At 37.8% G+C, this 20,446-nt stretch overlaps 2 protein-coding genes and 1 long non-coding RNA gene across 3 annotated transcripts; all 3 read right to left on the bottom strand.

Annotated features, from left to right (window-relative positions):
• Positions 1 to 7,967: 7,967 nt before the first annotated feature.
• On the bottom strand, positions 7,968 to 9,300 carry LOC117632169. The gene is made up of 2 exons (XR_004586436.1): positions 8,306 to 9,300; positions 7,968 to 8,230 (listed from the first exon to the last, which is right to left on the bottom strand). It is a non-coding gene; the product is annotated as an uncharacterized LOC117632169 (long non-coding RNA).
• A 659-nt stretch (positions 9,301 to 9,959) lies between these two features.
• LOC117631244 (50S ribosomal protein L17-like) lies at positions 9,960 to 13,047 on the bottom strand. The gene is made up of 6 exons (XM_034364285.1): positions 12,884 to 13,047; positions 12,695 to 12,749; positions 12,404 to 12,454; positions 11,304 to 11,395; positions 11,152 to 11,229; positions 9,960 to 10,293 (listed from the first exon to the last, which is right to left on the bottom strand). The coding sequence occupies exons 1-6, from the start codon at positions 12,937 to 12,939 to the stop codon at positions 10,152 to 10,154; spliced, it is 474 nt and encodes a 157-aa protein (XP_034220176.1). The 5' UTR covers positions 12,940 to 13,047; the 3' UTR covers positions 9,960 to 10,151.
• A 3,370-nt stretch (positions 13,048 to 16,417) lies between these two features.
• Positions 16,418 to 19,834, bottom strand: LOC117631242 (uridylate kinase-like). The gene is made up of 7 exons (XM_034364282.1): positions 19,421 to 19,834; positions 18,986 to 19,133; positions 18,844 to 18,897; positions 18,308 to 18,399; positions 17,491 to 17,717; positions 16,925 to 17,101; positions 16,418 to 16,728 (listed from the first exon to the last, which is right to left on the bottom strand). The coding sequence occupies exons 1-7, from the start codon at positions 19,624 to 19,626 to the stop codon at positions 16,622 to 16,624; spliced, it is 1,011 nt and encodes a 336-aa protein (XP_034220173.1). The 5' UTR covers positions 19,627 to 19,834; the 3' UTR covers positions 16,418 to 16,621.
• Between the last annotated feature and the right edge of the window lie 612 nt (positions 19,835 to 20,446).

The following is a 20,446-nucleotide window of genomic DNA, read 5'->3' as shown; positions in this document are numbered from 1 at the left end:
GTTCTTGGACATACCCCAAAAACTGGCCGGAAACGGCCGATCACGGAGGCCGAAACTCGGCCAAATTTCAAATCGAAAACTGAGTGATCTACGGCTAAAATTGATGCAAACCTATCCAACCATCAGCTAGAGCACGAAAAATAGGTAAGAATCCATACCTCACTCGATAAATTCGGAGGAGAATTGAAGGAGAACGAGAGGTTTGAAAATCAGACAAAACCGGTAGGATTTTCTCTTTTTCCGGCCAGCTCCGGTCGTTTCGTGGGCGGAGATTGGTCGGGACGTGACGGCGAGGTCGAGGCGGTCCCGTTGGTACTGGTGCCGTGGCTCGGGGTGGCCGGTGGCGGCGGCTGGAGCGACTGGAAGGAGCGGCTGGCGCGGGAGGGAGGAGAGAGAGAGAGGAGAGAGAAACTGAGGGAGAAGAGAGAGAGAAGGGATAAAAATCTGATTTTTTTGTCTAAATTACCGTTTTGCCCTTCACGGTATTTTGACAGTATTTTCTTCGTTACAACTCCGATTCGAGTCCACTCCATGTCTACGGACTCATTTCGTCGTGCTCTACGCAACGGTGTAAGTGGAATTGTCAAATTCCTTCTCGGTCAAAACGTCAACTTTTCCCAATAAAATATGGTGAGGGCAAAATCGTCTTTCTTCCAAAGTAAATTAATAATTAAATAAGGATTTTTGTTTTGGGTTATTACATTAACCATCTCAGGGTGATTTTAGTTTAGACATGTTCTGGTGGGTTAGAAAGTTCTTCTCCTTCAGCTTTTGAGTTAGAGAAGATAACAAGAGAGTGGAGAGAGAAAGTCCGATTTTAGGGGAGACTAATTTATTTTCTAGAAAAAAGTCGAACAATAGACAAAAATAACATTAATTATATTTTATAAGTCGATAATCTGAATCGTTGATAGTAGGTGAATCTAATGATGTCAAAAGTGTGTTGTATTGTGTGTGAAAATGTGTGTCCTCTTAAGTCCTTAGAAGTAATTTTACAAAAGGATAATTTTATCTTTAAAATTATGAAAATAAAGTGGGTGGGAAAATATGACAGGTGAGTGGAAATAATAGCTCTCATGTTTAATTAACCCACTAATAATTTACAGCAAAATTTTCATCCTTAATTTGAAGTTGTAACTTGTACCCTGTGCTCATTCATGGCTAGTGTGCTAGCAATCCAAACTTAATTGTCATGCTTGTAGATACATCAGGATGCAAGCGATACACTGAAATCATGTCACTCTTAATTCCTCAAGTTTCTTTCCTGCAAAGAGATAGACCCTTCGAAGCGAATTTTGATCTTTACCAATTAGAATTTTGTCGGGACAGACCTTTCGCTGTGAATCTGATCTTTCCCGACAAAGTGACAATAGGAGACCTTTCCTGCAAATGTCGCAGGGACAGACCTTTGGCGAATTTCATCTTTTCCAAGAAATGTCGCAGGGTCGCTCTTAATTCCTCATGTTTTATGTTTTGCACCCCCCAGGTTCTAGATGTCCCAGGTCGAGACCACCACATCGAGGCATCATCATTGTCCGCTCCGTAGGAATGTTCTACTATCACTCTCTATCTTTATTCTTTCTCAAGTTGTAAATTAGTTCCTTTGGTCGCTTGTTTGAGTTTGGGTATAGGGCGTGAGGCTTATTTACTTAATTTTAGCTGTTGTGTGTGCCATTACCTTGTGCATGTTGGAAATTATGGTTATTTATGTACTTTTTTGTAGGTACTGAAATTTCAGACTGAGATCTAGTCCGTTTACTTGGGTATTGCCCTGACGAAGCTAAAAAGTTTTTGGTGTATGAGTACATGAGCAACGGCTCACTTGCAGATGTGCTCTTCACCCGTGAAAGGCAAAGTGTAACGAGAATAAATTTCAGGCACATTTACATAAGTATACATATACATGTCTACAATGAATATTGAAGAATTATCTCTTCACATTTGTGTTACTATGTGCAGCACATAAGTGGATATGGATTGGCACGGCTATTGGCGCAGCTCTATTGGTAATGGTGCTTTGCATCTCGAGCTATCTACTAAGGAGGAAACTATTTTCAGGTAGAACTTTGGCAATTCAGTCACCAGAGACAACTTCACTTGGAAGCCTTGATCTTGACCTCGAACGAGATTTAGAAACCAAACGAAGGGGTCATGGGCATGGAGGTGGAGTACGATGTCGCCAGTGGCTGGGCGTAGGGGTTGAAGGGAGAGGGGGGGAGAGGTTTATTTTTATTTTTAAATTAAGTTTTTAAATTTATATTTGTATTATTTATTTTTAAAAGGAATGCATTTTTTAAAAGTAAATTTAGGTTTTAGTCACAAAAAAACTCACTTTTGAAAAAAACCAAAACTTTTTCAAAAAAAACAAAAAAACCTCTCAACTTTTAAACAAAAGACATGCAAATGTAAATAATTCCTTAGAAATCCAAAAATAAATAAGGACAAATTTGTCCATTTTGGCTTCTTTTAAAAATTTTCTCCTTTCGCCTTTTCCTAAGTCTCTCTCCTGTGAACCGAATTACCCTTTCACAACTAACATAAGTTAAAAGAAATTGACAGAAATTGAGAATTGTCCTTCAATTGCTTCAAATTGAAACCACACGGACAAATTGACCAAATTGAAACAACTATGACCAAAGTGGTAAAAGTGGCAAACTACAATGACCAAAAATGACTTTTTGCCTACTAAAATTATAAACATTCCAAAAAATCATATAATGTTGTAAAACTATAGAGAAATTGGAGAGAAAAATGGAGGAAGCAGAATAGAGGAAGCAGAGGAAAACCAATCTGATTATTGGAGGTTTCAGTTCTTATCAATTACAGAGGGATATGTTCTATTTGTAGGCGGAGCCTTCCAACATGTGGGCTCCACCTTCTTATAATTTACAACACTCCCCCTTGGAGACCACAAATGGTATGGAATATGTCTCGTTAAAACCTTGCCAGGAAAAACCCAGTGGGATAAAAACCTGGTCGAAGGGAAAAAGAGTACATAACCATGTGTAACATAAAATTCTGTGTATATGGACATGCGTGCGACACTGCTTCTGTGAGTCAATCTTGAGCGACACTGCCTCATTAAAACCTTACCAGGAAAAACTCAGTGGGATAAAAACCTGGATGAAAGGGAAAAGAGTGCAGTGTATGAAGGTCTTTAAAACCACGCTCCCTTTGATGAATATCTCCCCCTGAAAACTTCATGACTAGCTTTTTCCAGTAAACGACCATAGAGATTTCCAGAGTCTGCATATCTAATAACACTGGAGCTATTGGTAAATTCACTCAAAAATATGCTCGTACATGGTGGTATGCTTAGATAGCATCAAATATGCCTCACATCATCCCAAAATGATGGTGATGGAATTGAGCTCTATCTGGAAAAATACGATGTCCGGTCCAATATACTACCGGAAAATCCTTAAAGTGGCCAACGGATAATCCTCATAAAAATGCTTCAATACTTTCTTAGTATAAGCAAAAATCTCGTTGGCATAATGCTCGATCTTTAAGTCGAGATAAATATTTCTGGAACTCTTGAGAACCTTTAATGTGTTGCAAACACATTATAATCAATATACTCACTGAGGCAATTTATGTACATTAACATTGAGTACAGATTTTGTGCTTCAGGCACATGTCATTCAGGGACTTGCTTCATGTAATTTCAATCCTTTCAAGGATTTTGTTTAAAGGGATTAAACTTTATGACACATTATATAGCTTTAACCCAGCTATTTATACATCTTTAGGAAATCGCTTCTGGCGATATGCGCAGTGCATTTAATAACCCTTAAAGACAACATGTTGGTCTCCGTAAATGTGCAATAAAGAGGCACAATGGAATCTATAAATATGGAGAAACCCCAATATTCCTTGTTTCTGCCAGAAACATTGTGTCATACAAATTAGGTATACTCCCTTTTATTCCGAACGCCCAAGTATAACTTTCAGTATTAACATCTTTTGGGGTTCGTACTATGGGTTTGTTATTTGACGTTCATTCTCATCTATAATGGAATTGCCTTATTCCATTTTGGCCAATGATATTGTCGACATTTAATAATTGAACGTGGTTCCAATCAACACAGCCCATTGATGATTTGAGTAGCTACTCCAAAATCAAAATTTGTCATTCATCAATTTATGATCCCACCATTCTCATGTGTATGCGCATACATCAATTATAAGCATTTCTTTGCTTTTGGGTACTCAAGCCACTACAGGGGCTTTTATTATGTGAGAATGTGGATTATAACCTCCAATGGAGCGTTATTTTATAGTAAGGCGTGGATAATCTCCATTTAGGAGTTGGAACATTTAGAACCCATATATCTGTCATGCTGCAGGCATGCCACAGATTAATACATACATGTCAATTAATTTCTGGGACTTTAACCCATACAATTTGCTACGCATTAGGCGTGCACAATATTAATATTGACATGTCAAAGGATTGTCCTTTCGGGACTTCAATCCACATCATTTGCTACGCAACAGGCGTGCATCATATTGATCACTGCTATACCCATATTATGTTCTTATGGGACTTTAATCTGTGCAGTGTATTATCAATGTATCCAACTTGCAATCTGTAAAATTTGCGTTAATAATTCATGAATACATACAAGCCATTCTTTTGGAACGGACTTATCTCCCCATTTGGTTACCTTTCAAGATAAAATATCAAATAGGTATATAAGCATAAAATAACACAAGTATTGCTTACATCCTTAGGTGGGAGAAACTTTTCTCAAGTATCATTCAAGCTCGTATCGGCCCAGTAAATGTAGTGCTTGATGATCTAGTTATATCCTGCAAAAGCAAAAAATCACAATTCTTTTCTCTGTCAAAAACAAATAACCCTCAGAGTTAGGATCACTTCATGGATTCTTTCTTCGGATGTTCATTCTAAAGAAATAAAATCCCTTATGAACAGAGAGTTATAAAAAGAAAGAAAAGATACAAAAATTGTGATATTGATTGCAAGATAAGGTAAGCAATCAAGGAAGGAAGCTGGTGGGAGCAGACAAGCAGCTCATCAATCAAGGAAGGAAGCTGGTGGGAGCAGAAAACAAGCTCTCAATTCTCCTAGTCTAGAAGGACCTCAGGAGATTAGAGCACAAGGCCGCCTTCACAATTCCCTGATCTTGCAGAAACATGATCATGGATAGTCTTGCTTCCTGAATGGATGATCAGAGATAGTCTTGCTTCTCAGGCATATTAAGTGCTTAATGATAAGAAAAACAAGTAGATATAGCATCATTTGGTATGGGAAAACTGGATGTCTTCTGCAAAGAAAATTTCGTTAGTAACACATTTATACACAAATACAATGAATAGGTAGAACCGGTGAATTTCAAATTAACCATGGGAAAATTGCGAGATTCTCGGGATACTTTTGAAAAAGTAGCTCCGTGAAATCCGTAAAGCAAGATCGGCTTTGAAAATAATACGTGAAAGCGCCGAAAGTGCCGACAGGCATTATCAGAGGCCACGTGAAGTTTTGGACTCTTGCGAAAGAAAAAGATAATGGGGGGATTCGAGAAGATATTGGAATCCTGAAAAGTTGCCACATTTTCGTCTATAGATATTGCCTTTGCAAAACTTGATTGAGCAACTGCGTTTCAACTGAACTTTGTTTCAACTCAACTTCCTTCATTTTCTGAAACTTTAGTTTTGTAAGACTTTCTTTGAAACCTTCTTAAAATGGCTTCCTCTTCTTCCTGCCCAAATAATTTCAATTTAAATGATGCTCCCACAACAACCAATGACGCCAAAGTTTGGCGTCCATCCTTTGTATCCCAAAATCGTCATCTCACAGGTAATGATTCTGTGATGATGAATGATGCTACTGCTGTCACAGTAGCTAGGAATTTCATTATTCCAATGGATGAAATGCTGTTGACAGTGAGGTCTGAAGAAGAGGCTATTGAGGACTCAATGGCTTTTAGCATTCAGAGTACTGCTTCTGTTTCTAACATGGCTGATCGTTTGCGTGCTAGAGCAAACGAGGTTCAGAAGCTAACAACAGAAAATTCGTCTCTCCAAAGAATGCTTCATGAGTCTCAAAAAGAGGTTGAGAAACTTAAAGGAGAGAATAATTCCTTGTTGAAACTGGTGAGTTCGTACTCTGTTGATACACAGAGAAGGCTAGACATGCTGCACGTCTCTAATGAAAGAATTTTAGGAGACCATGAAAGGCTCATGGCTAGGCTTAAGAGGCGCCGTCCTCTTCCTTTAGAGGCTTCCAGAACATAATGTAATTTTATAGATTTTACAGGGCCTGCACCTTCATTGCAGGTGTAAAAATCTATCTGTTGTATGTTCATTCCTTGTTATAATAATTGCGCACGTTCTTAAACTTGCATATGTGGTTTTTACGTCTTTTCAAAATGACGGTCTGGAACCTTGTGCCTTATAGGTTCAAATAACCACATCAAATCTCTCATATTTCCATGCATGTGAGCCCAGAACTTCTTTTGGTCTGGGTTAAACCCAAACTCATAATTTATTCGCCATTTTCAAATGGACATGAAATATGAATTGAGTAAAAGCCACGACAATATCTCAATATAGTAGTTGAGAGCATTAACTACTATGTACCCACAACTTCAAGTTTAGGATCTCTCATATATTTGGATCCATGGGCTTTGGACCCAGATATAACAAAATATGTGGGGAGCCTCAATTCATCATTTGAAGTTTATTCTGATGTTATCCATTTCACGGTGTATTCTTAACAACCGGAATTCACAAAATATATTTCTTCCTTGAGGTGTCGATTATAACAGAATCGAACTTTATTAAATTCATCATTCTCTTATGCCAAATAAATATGTGGCATACCACAATTTGCAATAATACCTCAAGGGTTGTCCATTTAACTGTTGGAACTTTAGGTTCTCAACACTGCTAGATTTTGAACTTCAGGCCAAAATCACATAATTGTCCATGAGTTTGAGGAACTGCAGGTTCCCTTTTGTATATAGTGACGGTTTACCCAAAATGGTTAATATTTATGCATACGTCACTATTCATGTGAATAGTACTATTCATCAAGTCATGAATACACATCTATTCATATGTACAGTACATTTGCCAATACAGTTCTTATCCATATGTACGGCACTATGAACCAATACGGCACTATTACATCATTAAGGAACCCCAGGTCCTTATTCACATGTCAGGGATCAAGGACCCTTAAGTCCGATCACATGTTTACAAATATAGTACCGGAGAGACTGCCAGCTCTCATATCAATATCATCATCAAGGATCTTCAAGTCCTGATGTAATTGTATGATGAGGATCAAGGAACTTCTGGTCCTGATCTGCATACTGTAAAGACTCATCATACAGCACAATTAATCCATAAAATAAAATTACTTGTATGGACGCTAATCCCGCACCATACTTTTAAATGTGTGGTAAAGTAAATTTCATAAATTAAATTGCTGTATGGACGTTAATCCCGCACAATACTTTAAATGTGCGGTAAAGTAAATTCATAAATGAAATTGCTGTATGGACGTTAATCCCGCACCATACTTTAAATGTGCGGTAAAGTAAATTTGCTTGTATGGGCACTAATTCTGCTCCATACATTTAAATGACAGTAAAGGCGTGGACGATAAACCCGCACCACCCTTTAAAGTAAATTTACGATAAAGTAAATGTGCTTGTATGGGCACTAATTCTGCTCCATACATTTAAATAACAGTAAAGGCGTGGACGATAAACCCGCACCACCCTTTAAAGTAAATTTACGATAAAGTAAATGTGGGGACAAAGATTAAGCAGGTTTTAGCCCCATGCATACCTCACAAAACTTTTCTGGTGCTGACAATTCTCACCAATAATCCTAGTGAGAAAGCTTGGTAGGATTCACTTTAAAAAAAGTGTGAGGCTTTTGTCCCTCTGCATGTGCTTTTGTCCAAAGCAATTTTGTTTGGTTCCTCTCCCTTTTGAGACATGAGAGCCACTTTGGACGTAAAATGCTTAAAACTTGCAACTTTACAGCTTGATCACATTTCCAAGTCAAGCAAGCAAAAGGCTGAACGTCCCAATAATAAAAAGGATATTCAACAAAGTTGCGATACCCCCCAACCCCATTATTCATATGGAATTCATAATTTTGGTAGGTTCCCAGTACTGAAAATGTTTGATGCACCAAATCGGATGGTCTGAATTCACCCACCCTCTCCACCTACCTAAAACTGGCCCATCTCCTTTGGGCGGTTCAGCTCAGCAACAGCCTCAACTCGGCCGGCGTGGCCTTGCCCTCCGTCGAGCTCGCGCACCTCCTCGTCTCCCACATCTGCTGGGCCAATCACGTAGTGGCCTGGGTTGGAAGTCATGACCTGATGGGTGCCCACAGACCAGTAAATTTTCTCCACCCCAAGCTTCCCGAGTGCTGAGACGAGATGGTGCCGCTTCAGATACAATCACTTCCTTTGCAGGCGTAGGCACAGTTTCAATTGGTTTAGGTGTGTAGTTAAATGAGATGTCTTTATTAGCAGCAAGAGCCAGGAGCTCTTTCTCCTCCAACTCTTTTGTTGGCCCAAGGCTGCAGCAGTCTGGCTTGTGCTTGGCTAAGGCATCTCTCATGAACCCACGGAGAGGGCTGGACCAGCCTTCACTGATCACATGCTCTGGGCGAGGACGTGGCCTCCATCTTCTTCTCGCCCTTCTTCGACTCCTCGACGAAGAGCTCGACCAGCTTCCCGCCGGCGGGTCCTGGGCTAAATGGCTTTTGACGAAGTAAGCCTGGTGAACGCCATTGAAGAGGTGAACCAAGGCCTGGCTGTGCTTCAAACCTCTGAAACATCAAAAGCATAAGAAGGCTTCTTATGCATAGAACAAGCTAGAGCAGCCTTTGAGAGCATCAAGTATGCTCTGGTAGTCAAATGGGTCTAAGTTGAATACTTTGAGCTTCTTCCCTTTTTTTTTTTGTCACAAGAAAGCTCACCCAACCGCGATTCATCATGGCTCCGAAGGGCAGCATGGACTGTGTAACCCCTCTGCAGCAGGCGCTCTGTGAGGGTGGTGCCTACGTGGCCTGATGCATCCATTACACAGACTGTGTTGGAGGTCTGGTTGAAGGAGTCCGATGCTGGTGCCATTTTTTTGAGAGAGAAAGAGAGAGAGCGTTTATGCTCTGAATTTAGAGATAGAGAAATCGTGCTGATAACGTGTGTTGTAAAACTATAGAGAAATTGGAGAGAAAAATGGAGGAAGCAGAATAGAGGAAGCAGAGGAAAACCAATCTGATTATTGGAGGTTTCAGTTCTTATCAATTACAGAGGGATATGTTCTATTTGTAGGCGGAGCCTTCCAACATGTGGGCTCCACCTTCTTATAATTTACAACATATAACACATTATTAATTTGAAAAATGAAATCATTGTTTCTTTTTGGGGTTTGTCCCTCCTATCTCATCAAAAAAAATGAAATCATTCATATTAGGTTGCTCATTCTAAAAAAGTAACTTATTCCTAGCTTCCAAAGTTCTCCAACAAATTGTAAATTTTTCTAGATAAAGATTAGGAAAGAAGACCATTAGTAGTAAGCCAATCAAGTGACTCATGTATGGAGATTTTTTTGCAAAATTGATCTTGCCTTTTGCATTCAACCCAGAACATATACAGCCTGACACAGATCAAACACGGATATAAATTATAATTGTCAAACACAGAAAATCAAGATATAGGCATCTGTTAGGGACTCCTGCCATTTTAAGGGGATACATGAAGGGTAAAGGGCCAGCAGTTGAATGTTTGATCTACGTGAAATTCAACTGCACATAATGAAGGTGCATCAACTTCTCTCGATTTCAAGTCCGATGCTTAGAAAGAGAGAAATATTGGTGAAATTTAAAGCAATGGCATGGTATTTTTTAACATAAAACAGATAAGCAGAACGCATTCCTACGCAATTTGATGATTATGAGAAAAATAAAATAACAGGGTACGAATTAGTGATACTACATTATAATCCACATCCATATCAAACAGGGCCGAAAAATCACAAGAATTCAGAGACTTCCTATGAGAGGAATTACAAAAAATATAGGGGACCACCTCTCAAGTGAATCATAAGATACTGGAGACTCAGGAAATTATTGAAATAAAATCTTAATACGCCAAATCAAATATCAGAGCTCTTATCTTCTTTGGGAGGTGCAAACTGCTTGCAAAGCTTCGACCTTGCCCAAGGATCCAAGGGAACTCTCTGTGGTTGAGGAGCTGGTGGTTTTGATTGTCTGAGCTCATTTTCTCTGTCAATGAACCTATACGAGACTGTCAATAGTCAAAATGCGGCCCAACTTCAATCAATTTTGAGCAAAACAGTCAAATCAACCAATTATGTGCTATTAGAGTCATCTAATGGATAGAATTGCACTCATTCCTATTAAAATTATCAGTGGGGTACGTAGACAAACAAACTGTGTAGTTGTTTTGGCTTTGCTGGCAAGAAGATGTGTCCTCAGAATTTGGTTTCCAAACCCCCATTTTCAACCCTAAGGAGAAAGGTGGGTTGACATTTTAAAAAGCATCACTTATTGGACAATCACCATAAGAAAAAATTAGTAACCAAAGTAATCACCAAAGTCACAGGTCCTCGCATTAGAAAATGCATTCAGCACGGCAGACAAGTTTCCCTAGATGGGAAAGGGGTTAGAGTGCATCATATGTATAGGGCGGGTGACAAAAATATCCCATTTATCCATTTAATCTTGGTTTATTACCCATACCCCTCCTACCCTATCAATACGAATAGGACCAACCATTAGCCATTTACCCCCACAAACATTATGCATGCAATGCATGCATCCAGTAAAATTTGCTTAAACATTTGTTTTGCCTAAATTTTTTTGTGAACTTTCTTAATATTTTTCTTTAGGTGCTTGATCGCATTTGATGTTTCCTTGGCTTCACTTGATTTGTCTTTGGACTCTAATAGATGGGTTCTAAATGGGTGGATTCATCTCCTCTTAGTTTTCTGTTTGGGTGTTACATGTACGTGTGCCTATAAGGGGTAAAACCTACAACCTCTACAAGTCTCTAAATTGGACAAATATATTTCCTTTTGCTATTTTGGCGGATAGAAAAGCATATTTCTGTCAAGTAATAAATAACAGCCTTACTCAATATAGGCCATAGGTGCAGCATCACCAACTCGTATACGAGTCCGAAGTAGTCTTGTGTATCCACCTGTTCGATCTCTGTAATATAAAATAAAACCAATGTAACAAAAACAAAGATAAAACACTCAGAAAACAAGAGGTTCGAGATTCACTTGTATCGATAAGCTAATTCTGTAAACAGCTTGTGCATTACATCATCCCCACGCACAAAAGCAGCAGCACGCCTTACAGCACAAAGGGAACCCTGTGACAGTTTTGAAAGAGGATAGAATCATGCTAGAAGGGGGGGAAAAAAACAATTAAGTGAATTTATAGTAAGATAATTCCAGAACTTTGCGATTGGAAAACTAGCGTATCATTTAAGTGTGTTCAATACATACTTCAGATTCTAATACCCAAATCTAGTGTGAGAACTTTGGTCAATACCTTCTAAAGTCATTTTAGATCAAAAGTATATTGAAACATTTACTCATGAAGGTCAAAGCAATCTATCAAAAGATCAAATCTGGTTAACAGAGAAGAGTTTCACCTAAATCATTCTTATCATGAAACTAACTGAGCAGCTGAACTTATGGCTCCTCCAGGACATAATTTATTGGGTACTCATAAGTGGAGTTTAAATTACTCTTGTCAACTAACTATCATCTTTCTTGAAGACTCTGTAGAGTGAGCGTGTTAGAGTCCCTGTTCAAATTAATTTTCCAAATAGCAGGCCGCACATGTCTTTTTCATTCAAATAACTAGGCCGGTTTTCATCATAGAAGTGACTTGAAGACCTAAATACAAAAGTTACACAGGTTTATGTAACTTCAAAAATTCCAAAACTTGATCCCTTGAGCCAGGACAACATAAAGCATAACCGATGCAAGTCAAGCTCGCTCTAATGCATGCACCTCATATTTTAGTTTCATGGTGGGTTATCTAAGATCAAACTAAATTTCTGTCAGATTAAACTAACAAGTCACAACTCACAGGAAGAGCAAACTTTGTAACTAGGGTTACTCAAACACATACTTCTCAGCAGCTGGGTTATGTCAGACATTGATTTCTGTAATTGAAAGTGAAAGTAAGCCTATATGTTAATTGAACTACTAAATTTGAGATTCTCTTCCACTGCTGTAGGCCTATATGTTAATTGAAACAGAGAATTTCATTTTATGATGAAGATTATTAACTATAAAAATGTAGAAACTGGTAAGAAACTATTTGTAAATGTAATTTTAAACATAATTGTGGCAGAACCAATACATACATCTTTTCCAAGCTGCACCATTTTATCAGCTTCACGTCGAATCTCTTTGGCCTGAAAAATAAAGAAAACATAACATTTGAACATAAAATTCATTTTGCACATTGATGCCAATGATATTTAAATTTCCCGAAATTCCAGAGCTTATGCTGAACATTCCTTTCTTTCCCTTTAACTTGCTGGTCACAAAAGCCAAATTATTTCAATCAAATTCATTAACCCTAAACTAAGAAAAACCCTAAAATTGTAAACATATGAAATTCCGAAACCGTTAAAAAGAAGAAGAGAAGGTACCTTGGCAACAGTGGTTTCAATCCGCTCGTGCTTCACCAACTGTGACACCATCGTCCTACAGATGAAAATCAGAATAAAATTTTTTTTTTCAACTTTGAAAACAAATAAATTTGAAAAAAGCTTTTGGGCATGGAAAGCTAAAGCTGAGCTAACCAAAACTGGAAAAAAAAAAATAAATAAATTAGGAACCTGAGCATGGACATGCGGTGACCCGTGGGTCGGTTGAGCTTCCTGAACTTCGTCATCAATGTGGCTCTTGTGGAAGGATGCTATTGCAACCAGTTACTTTTGAACGAAATTGGCAATGCCTATAAAGACAAATTGCTGCAGAGTCTACAGACAAATCAATCTTCGCTGATGCTGAGTTTTGCCCTGATTATTTTTCCCCTGGGCCCCTTAAAGGAGCCATTCTTTGGGTTACTAACAAGAAGTCCAGTTCGAAGCCCAAGAAGCCGAAATCAAATAACTTGTTCATTAATTTTTATCCTCATAAATGTGGGGACAAATTTTTTATAGTCATTTATATATATATATATATATTTAATATAAGTGATAGACTAAATTACAAGAGAATGGGAGTTTCTCACACACATTACATTGTCATCAGTGGTCGAACTTGGGATCACTCGTCAAAGTTCTTTTCCATTAGGCTAGACTCTATTGACTTTTTCTTAAAAAATTAAAATAAAATAAAATAAAAATTTTACTTTGGCAAATTGGAGTGGATAAAAAAGGTCAAACTTGATATTTACGTAATATAACTTTGACTATTTTATGTAGCTTGGTCCTTTTACTCTTCTATAAGGCTGCTTCTATTTCTTCACTCACCTTATCTTCAAAATTTAAAGACAAATACACATCCGAACCCCATCTCCTCTCCCCTCTCCCATTCCCCCTCCCTCCCTCCCTCCCTTCAAAAGCCACGACCTACCCACCCATCGACCCTCCCCATCCTCATTTTGTTTCTCCTGATTTCTCTCCTCCCTCCTCTCAACAGCCACCCCTATTAATGAATTGAAATTTTTTATTTTTTATTTCATTTGTATTTGGTATGATTTTAGGTTGAATAACTCAAAGGGTTATTGGGTTTTGGAATTGTGATCGAAGAAGAAGAATAGGAAGAGGTTGATGGGTTTGTTTGGGTTATCTTTTTAATTTTTTGCTTGATTTTCTAGGTTTTATTTGAATTAATAATGAAATAATGATGTTATTTTAGGAATAATGGTGGGTGCAAAGATGAAATTGTATTTTTTTCAAATTTACATGGTGGGTGGGAAGATAAGATAGGTGAGAAAATACACTAGGATTGGAAATAGCAGCACTCTAATGAAAGGGTATTTTAAGAATAATAGTGGGTGAAAAGATAAGATTATATTTTTTTTCAAATTTACATGGTGGGATCATAGGGATGGCAACGGGTCGGGTAGGAGCCGGGTATGACAATACCATCCCCGCTCTCCATCTCCGCCCCTGTACCCGAACCTATCCCCATTTAATAGGTTTTTTAGAATCCCCGTCCCCGTTCCCATCGAGGGACTATACCCCATACCCGGCCCGAATCCCCGATTTTTTTACATTAAAAAATATTTGTCATATATTTTTACATTAAGTTTCATATTAAATTATCATTCAACACATTCAAATTAGCTATAAAATTCATCTCAACTATTCAAAATCATATCAATATGAAGTTCCAGAGAAGATTAGGAATAATTAGGAAATGGAGGTTAACTTAGGGTTAAATATAAATATTAAAATTATTTATTTATTTAAGTATAAACATATATATATTCAGGTCGGGTTCGGGGATGGGGATGGCAATACCATCCCCTCCCTATACCTGTCGGGGATTTTTCAAATTCGGGAATTCCCGTATTCGATACCCGTTTAGCCCCGAAATTTTCCCCCGTTAGGGTCGGGGACCCGCCCCCGCGGGGATTTTTGCCATCGATGAGTGAGAAAATAGGACAGGTGGAAATAACAGCACTCTCTTTTATTATTTGGGAAAAATTTACGAATGTCTCATGTATTTATTACCTACTTTCGATTTCCAATTAGACTTTCAATTTGGTTTTAAGCCTTCTAATCTTTTAAAAGTGTGAATAACCCTCAACCGTTAAACTTGTTAACTGCTTCGGGCATTCAAATAGGAACTTGCCTCGTATATAAACTCTTGTTGATGTAATGATTTGCTCTCTATTCTTTGTATATATCAACTCTTATCTTTCCTAGATAACACAACCAAACCATGTTAACAGAAGAAGATATACGCAAACCACTGTTTGGGGCAGTGGGGGGTATATGAGTATGTTGTGATGTCATTGGGACTGAAGACTGCAAAACCACCTATTAAAGAGCCGAAAGTTACTCATTATTTTCATAAATGTCAGTTTTTATAAAAAATTTCAAAAATTGTAAAAAGTTCGCTTAAAATAGACTCAAATACCCTCAAAACTAAAACTCACGTAAACCTAACAAAAAAAACTTGCAATCTCTGTTTTCATTTGACTTCAGACATAAAAACTCCCATAGTGTCGATCAATGTTATATATCATTGGAGGGAAGAATATGGCGATCATCACTGTAAATAAACATAAAAACTTACTGTTATAGGGAACTCAAGTCGGCCTCATTACAGAGAAAAAACTTGCTGTAACAGTTTTCAGTGGGATGTGTACTCAAATGTGAATGGGATTGGCATTTTCAAGTCCTCGAAATGGTACTCATGGTTCAAGTTGGCCGTATATACATGATGGGAAACAAGGGAGCCCAATTGAGATGTCTGATTCTTAAATTCCAGTAAATAATTTACAGAAGCTTGTTACTGGGGTCAAGGACGATTTTTGGCTTAATCATTATCAACCACAAAAGCTTGTCCCTCCAAGGATATAACATTGATCGAAACGCGGGGAGTTTTTATGTTTTATGTCAGTCCAATGAAGACAGAGATTGCAGGTTTTGCATTTTAGGTTTAAGTGGGTTTTAGCTTTGAGGGCATTTGATTCTATTTAGGTGAGTTTTTTTTGCTATTTTTTTTATAGTTTTTATCAAAGCTGACATTTATGAAAATATGAGGTAAATTTGGGCTATTTTTGATAAAAACTCTATAATAACACACTCTCCAAGTTTATATCGATGACGTGATCATGAAAGTCTCAAAATGACGTGTCCATGACCTATTAGAATTAAGGGCTCAACAACCACTTCCATTGTCTCCACTTCTCTGGAAAACGCAGAGCATTCTCAACCTTAAGCTTGTCAAAGGGGCTACAAACACCTCAGAATTCTGAAGGATCAGAGACGAGCACCGACCATTCTCCATTGACCAGCGGTAGCCACTATTTACTGCAAATTGCCCATTCTTGCTCCATGGCCATACAAGCTGATCTTCATAGTCCCAATTCCACAAGAAAAACTTACATGTACCGGCGGAAATAATACATGGATCAATGAGGTGAATAATACAGTCTAAATTATAAGCCTTCATCTCCTGATTAATATGCGAGTGACAAAGTTTAGAAGTAGAGCAAATTTTAGTATCAAAGTGCCACATAGGTTAGCAAAGGAAACTTTTAAAGAAAATATTTGCTTCCTCCATTGAATGCCAAACTCTGCAAAGTTGCTTATACTACAACACAGCATGTTAATTATTGGGTTCTTTTCATGACGCTCTTTGCTGTTGTTCATCTTTCCCTTTTTCTGAGCTTGAATTTGTGCAATGACTAGAGACTGAATTACTTGGATCAACTAACAATGCTACGAAACTTCCAAATTGTTAAAACACAAAATTCAAAATTTATTTACACTAAAGATGCTGAATACCATTGACCAAAAAAAGGGGGAAAAAAAAAAACAAAACAAAACAAAGACAAGATGCTGTGAACCATCCCCAATATAACCTCAACCAGGAAAAATGAAAACCACGCCTCACGTCGTCACAGTAGAATTCCGTGTTGTTCCAATCAATGTGCCAACCTTCTCTCCCTTTATGGCTTTTGAGATGTTACCCGGTTTGTTTAAATTGAACACAACAACTGCACCATACGAAAGAATCAATAAGAGCCTGTTCTACATGGTAAGAAGGTTGGATATTACAAATACCAAGATCAATCCAAATGGCATTACGTAAAAAGAATAAAATGGGAAAAAGTAATTGAAAAGAACAAAAGAAATACACACACACACACACACACATATATGTTTTGGATACCAACCAAAAAAAGAACATACCAGGAATGTTGTTTTCCTGGCATAAAGTAATGGCAGTCATGTCCATCACCGAAAGATCTTTCGCCATCACCTCCTGATATGTTAGATTATCAAGAAGACGGGCATTTGGGTTACACCTTGGATTATCGTCATAAACCCCATCAACATTTGTAGCTTTCAGCACAACCTCTGCATTGACTAGATAAAAAAGAAAATGAAAAACAGTTTGAAACAAAGAAAAAAGTTCCTAAAACCCACCAACGTTTGCAGTTTTGAGCACAACCTGTCCATTGACTGGATCAATAATTGATTGAAAGATGCTAAAATTGAAGCAAAGAATTTAGTTTCTTAGACTGACATTTTCCACCCCAAAGATAAGTTGAAATTCAGTAATCAGGACTATATATGGTGCCACAGTCAAGACAGTGTTAGAACAAACTTGGGTACATTCATTAGTAACTTTGGGCAAATTTTGAAACATCCTAAGTAAATTACTTTTAACCGCAGTGGTTTGCCTCTCACTATGATAGGTACCATGAATTCTCATTAAGTCAAGGTAGCATTAAAACACAAAAGATTCAACTTACTTTCTGCACCACGAAGTGCTGCAGCAGTATCTGTGGTAAAGAATGGATTTCCAGTTCCTGCCGCAAAGATCACTACCCTCCCTTTCTCCAAATGCCTCACAGCCCTTCGACGTATATAAGGCTCTGCAACCTCAGACATACGAAATGCAGTCTGCACTCGAGTAGGGATGCCGATACTTTCCATTGTTGCTTGAAGAAATATTGAATTCATTACAGTTGCCAACATCCTATAAAATTGAATATAAACAGTAAATAGAAAATAAAAGACCAGAAACATGCATACTTAAAAAGAAAGTTTCTAAGCTTAAAAAGTACAATAGTCCCTAAAAAACCTCAATTTTCATGTCATGTAAGGCAAGTACTGCTCAACTTTCACATATGAACCACAACTCATTTCCTTTCATCTGACATTTTAAAGTTGGAATTGGTAAATATTGTGAAATTCAACTTAATATAGTAGTGAAGCGAGTATGTGGTCAACTAAGTAGTGCTCATTACAATATAGCCCACATTTTGAGTGTGTGTGTGTGTGTCTGTGTGTGTGTGAGAGAGAGAGAGAGAGAGAGAGAGAGCCATAAGTTACTTTTGTTTTGCATATGGATGAAAAAGCACCAAGTCCAAAACCTCAATAATAGATAAACTACTTAAATAACAAATTATCCCAAGTCCATGATACATGAAATGAACCAGATCCAGATAAACTAATCACCCGATCACACTGCAAATTATAAACATGTGAAAACACAACTGCAAAATACCAGAAGTCTTGACAGGTGAGATTAAAAAAAATTCAGTCAATGCCAATAAAAGGAATTACCCGATGTAATCAGCAGATGACCGGTCAAGACCGCTGCTTCCCGCCCATGAAGATCCACGGAAGATATTTCCCCCACCAACCACAATGGCAACCTGAAATATTTGACTAAGATGACTAACACATGCCCAGATGCCAATAAACTACGTTTTTGGATTTCATAAGCTCACTAAATCTCATTAGTACAATCCGATTAGCTATTTATAGAAATATTAAACCATTGAAACTATTCCACTTTATATAATGCCTACATTATGCTGGATATTTCAATAAAAGAAGCCTACAATGCAATTCTTTTTATCTTGAATCATTTCCCAGACTGCATGTTAATCTGTGCATAGATAATTCTGGAATCCCCAAATCTCACTAAGTTGAACTTTATAAAACAGATATTGTAATCATCAACATCGGACTACAATAATATTGCAAGGAAAATATTAAATAAATTTATGTGGGTGTGTGTGCGCCCCTATCTTCAAGTATATAAAAAGAATATGTCATGCAAATTACAATTCTCTAATCTAAAGCATTGAACATACCTCAATGCCAAGGCGAGTCACCGATGCAACCTCTCTTGCAATTTCCATTGTTACCTAATATTGTACGGGGAAAAATACTCTTATATCAGAGAGCAACAAAAGAAGGATAATTATCACAGTATGGTTTAAGATTTTATCAGACCTTTGGGTCAATATTCTGCGTGCGATCTCCAGCAAGTGCTTCTCCGCTTACTTTAAGTAAGACCCTTTGCCATTTATAAGATGGCACAGACAAGCCATTTCCATTCATTGTTACCCCATAGGGAGCCATAGATGGCATTTGAGTATGCCTGTTAAACGAGCTGAAGTTAACAAAGTAGAAACCAGAGAAATGGTATCTAAATTAACAGTAACACAAGAAGAAGAAAAGAAATTCGTTGCAATTATCTCAAAATTCAACAACCAAGAATGCAACATACCCCTTAAATTACAACCCCAATCCAATTCCAAAACTTCCACTTAGACATTTCTACAAACACCTAATACCTTAATTCTTTCCAAACTAGACAATAAAACCGGAACTTCGTCACTACCCACTACATAAATGAAAGAACAAAAGGCACTTGTAGTCCCATACCTTGGCTTCGCAGAGTCAGAACTAGAACCCATTTCAGAAGATGAGCAGTTAACAACCAATCGCTCATGCAAGCGCCGATTACTCACCATCAAACCACGGTAACGGGCACTCGAAGAACTCAGAGAAGGACATGGCAAAGAAGAGGAGGGGGAGGACGAGACAGAATTGAAAGAAACAACAGGCACAGAGGAGGTGGAAATTGCCATAAAAAACTGTTTCTTTTCAAGTCCTGGCGCCAAGCTCTTGCTTCAGTACTCAGCTTCAACAAAGATAACTCTCTCTCTCTCCTTTTTTATTTTATTTTATCTTTTTTAAGTTTATTTTAGGTCAATCTTCTCCTTTTTGTTGCGGAGCTCTTAAAATAATCTCCTTTTAAGTCGACAATATGTCACTTTCCAGTCCAGGGAAAATCTGTAGCTTNACTGTATACTCGTATGGTACACCGGATTCTAAAACCACATGATTCATTAATGAGATGTTTACTTATTATGAATGGTAAAGTAAGAAATTTGAGAAGCAGCGAGAGATATAGTATGGGAAGAAGTAAATTATATAACGGAAAATAGCTTTAAATGCCACCATTTTTATAATTTTAACTGAAAATATCACCTCTCTCTAAAAAATTTGCAACTATCACCTATAAATATATATTTATTGTCTACTTATTGCACACATAGCAGTTTTGCTAAAATTTTGTTCTCTCTTTGTCGCTCAGCTCTCTTTGTCTCTATTGCTCAGGTTTCACTCTCTGTTCGATCAGCTCTCACACTTTCTTCTCTCTTTTACTGTCGCGGGAAGCTCTAGGGGCTCTCTTGCACAGCTATCTCTCTCTCTCTCTCTCTCTCTCTCTCTCTCTCTCTCTCTCTCTCTTTGTGAAGCAGTGGTCTTCCTCTTCCATCGTTCACCTGCAAAAGGTACTGTTCATCGTCAATTTGAATTGGTTTATGGGTTTCTCTGAAGTTGGTTTAGGGTTTATGGGTTTCTATGAAATTGGTTTAGGGGTTTCTTCGAAATTGGTTTAGGGTT

This window comes from Prunus dulcis, chromosome 6 (assembly GCF_902201215.1).
Source record: "Prunus dulcis chromosome 6, ALMONDv2, whole genome shotgun sequence".
NCBI lineage: Eukaryota > Viridiplantae > Streptophyta > Magnoliopsida > Rosales > Rosaceae > Prunus > Prunus dulcis.
The sequence above is the reverse complement of the archived record's forward strand: the minus strand, read 5'-3'. Positions and strand labels throughout refer to the sequence as shown.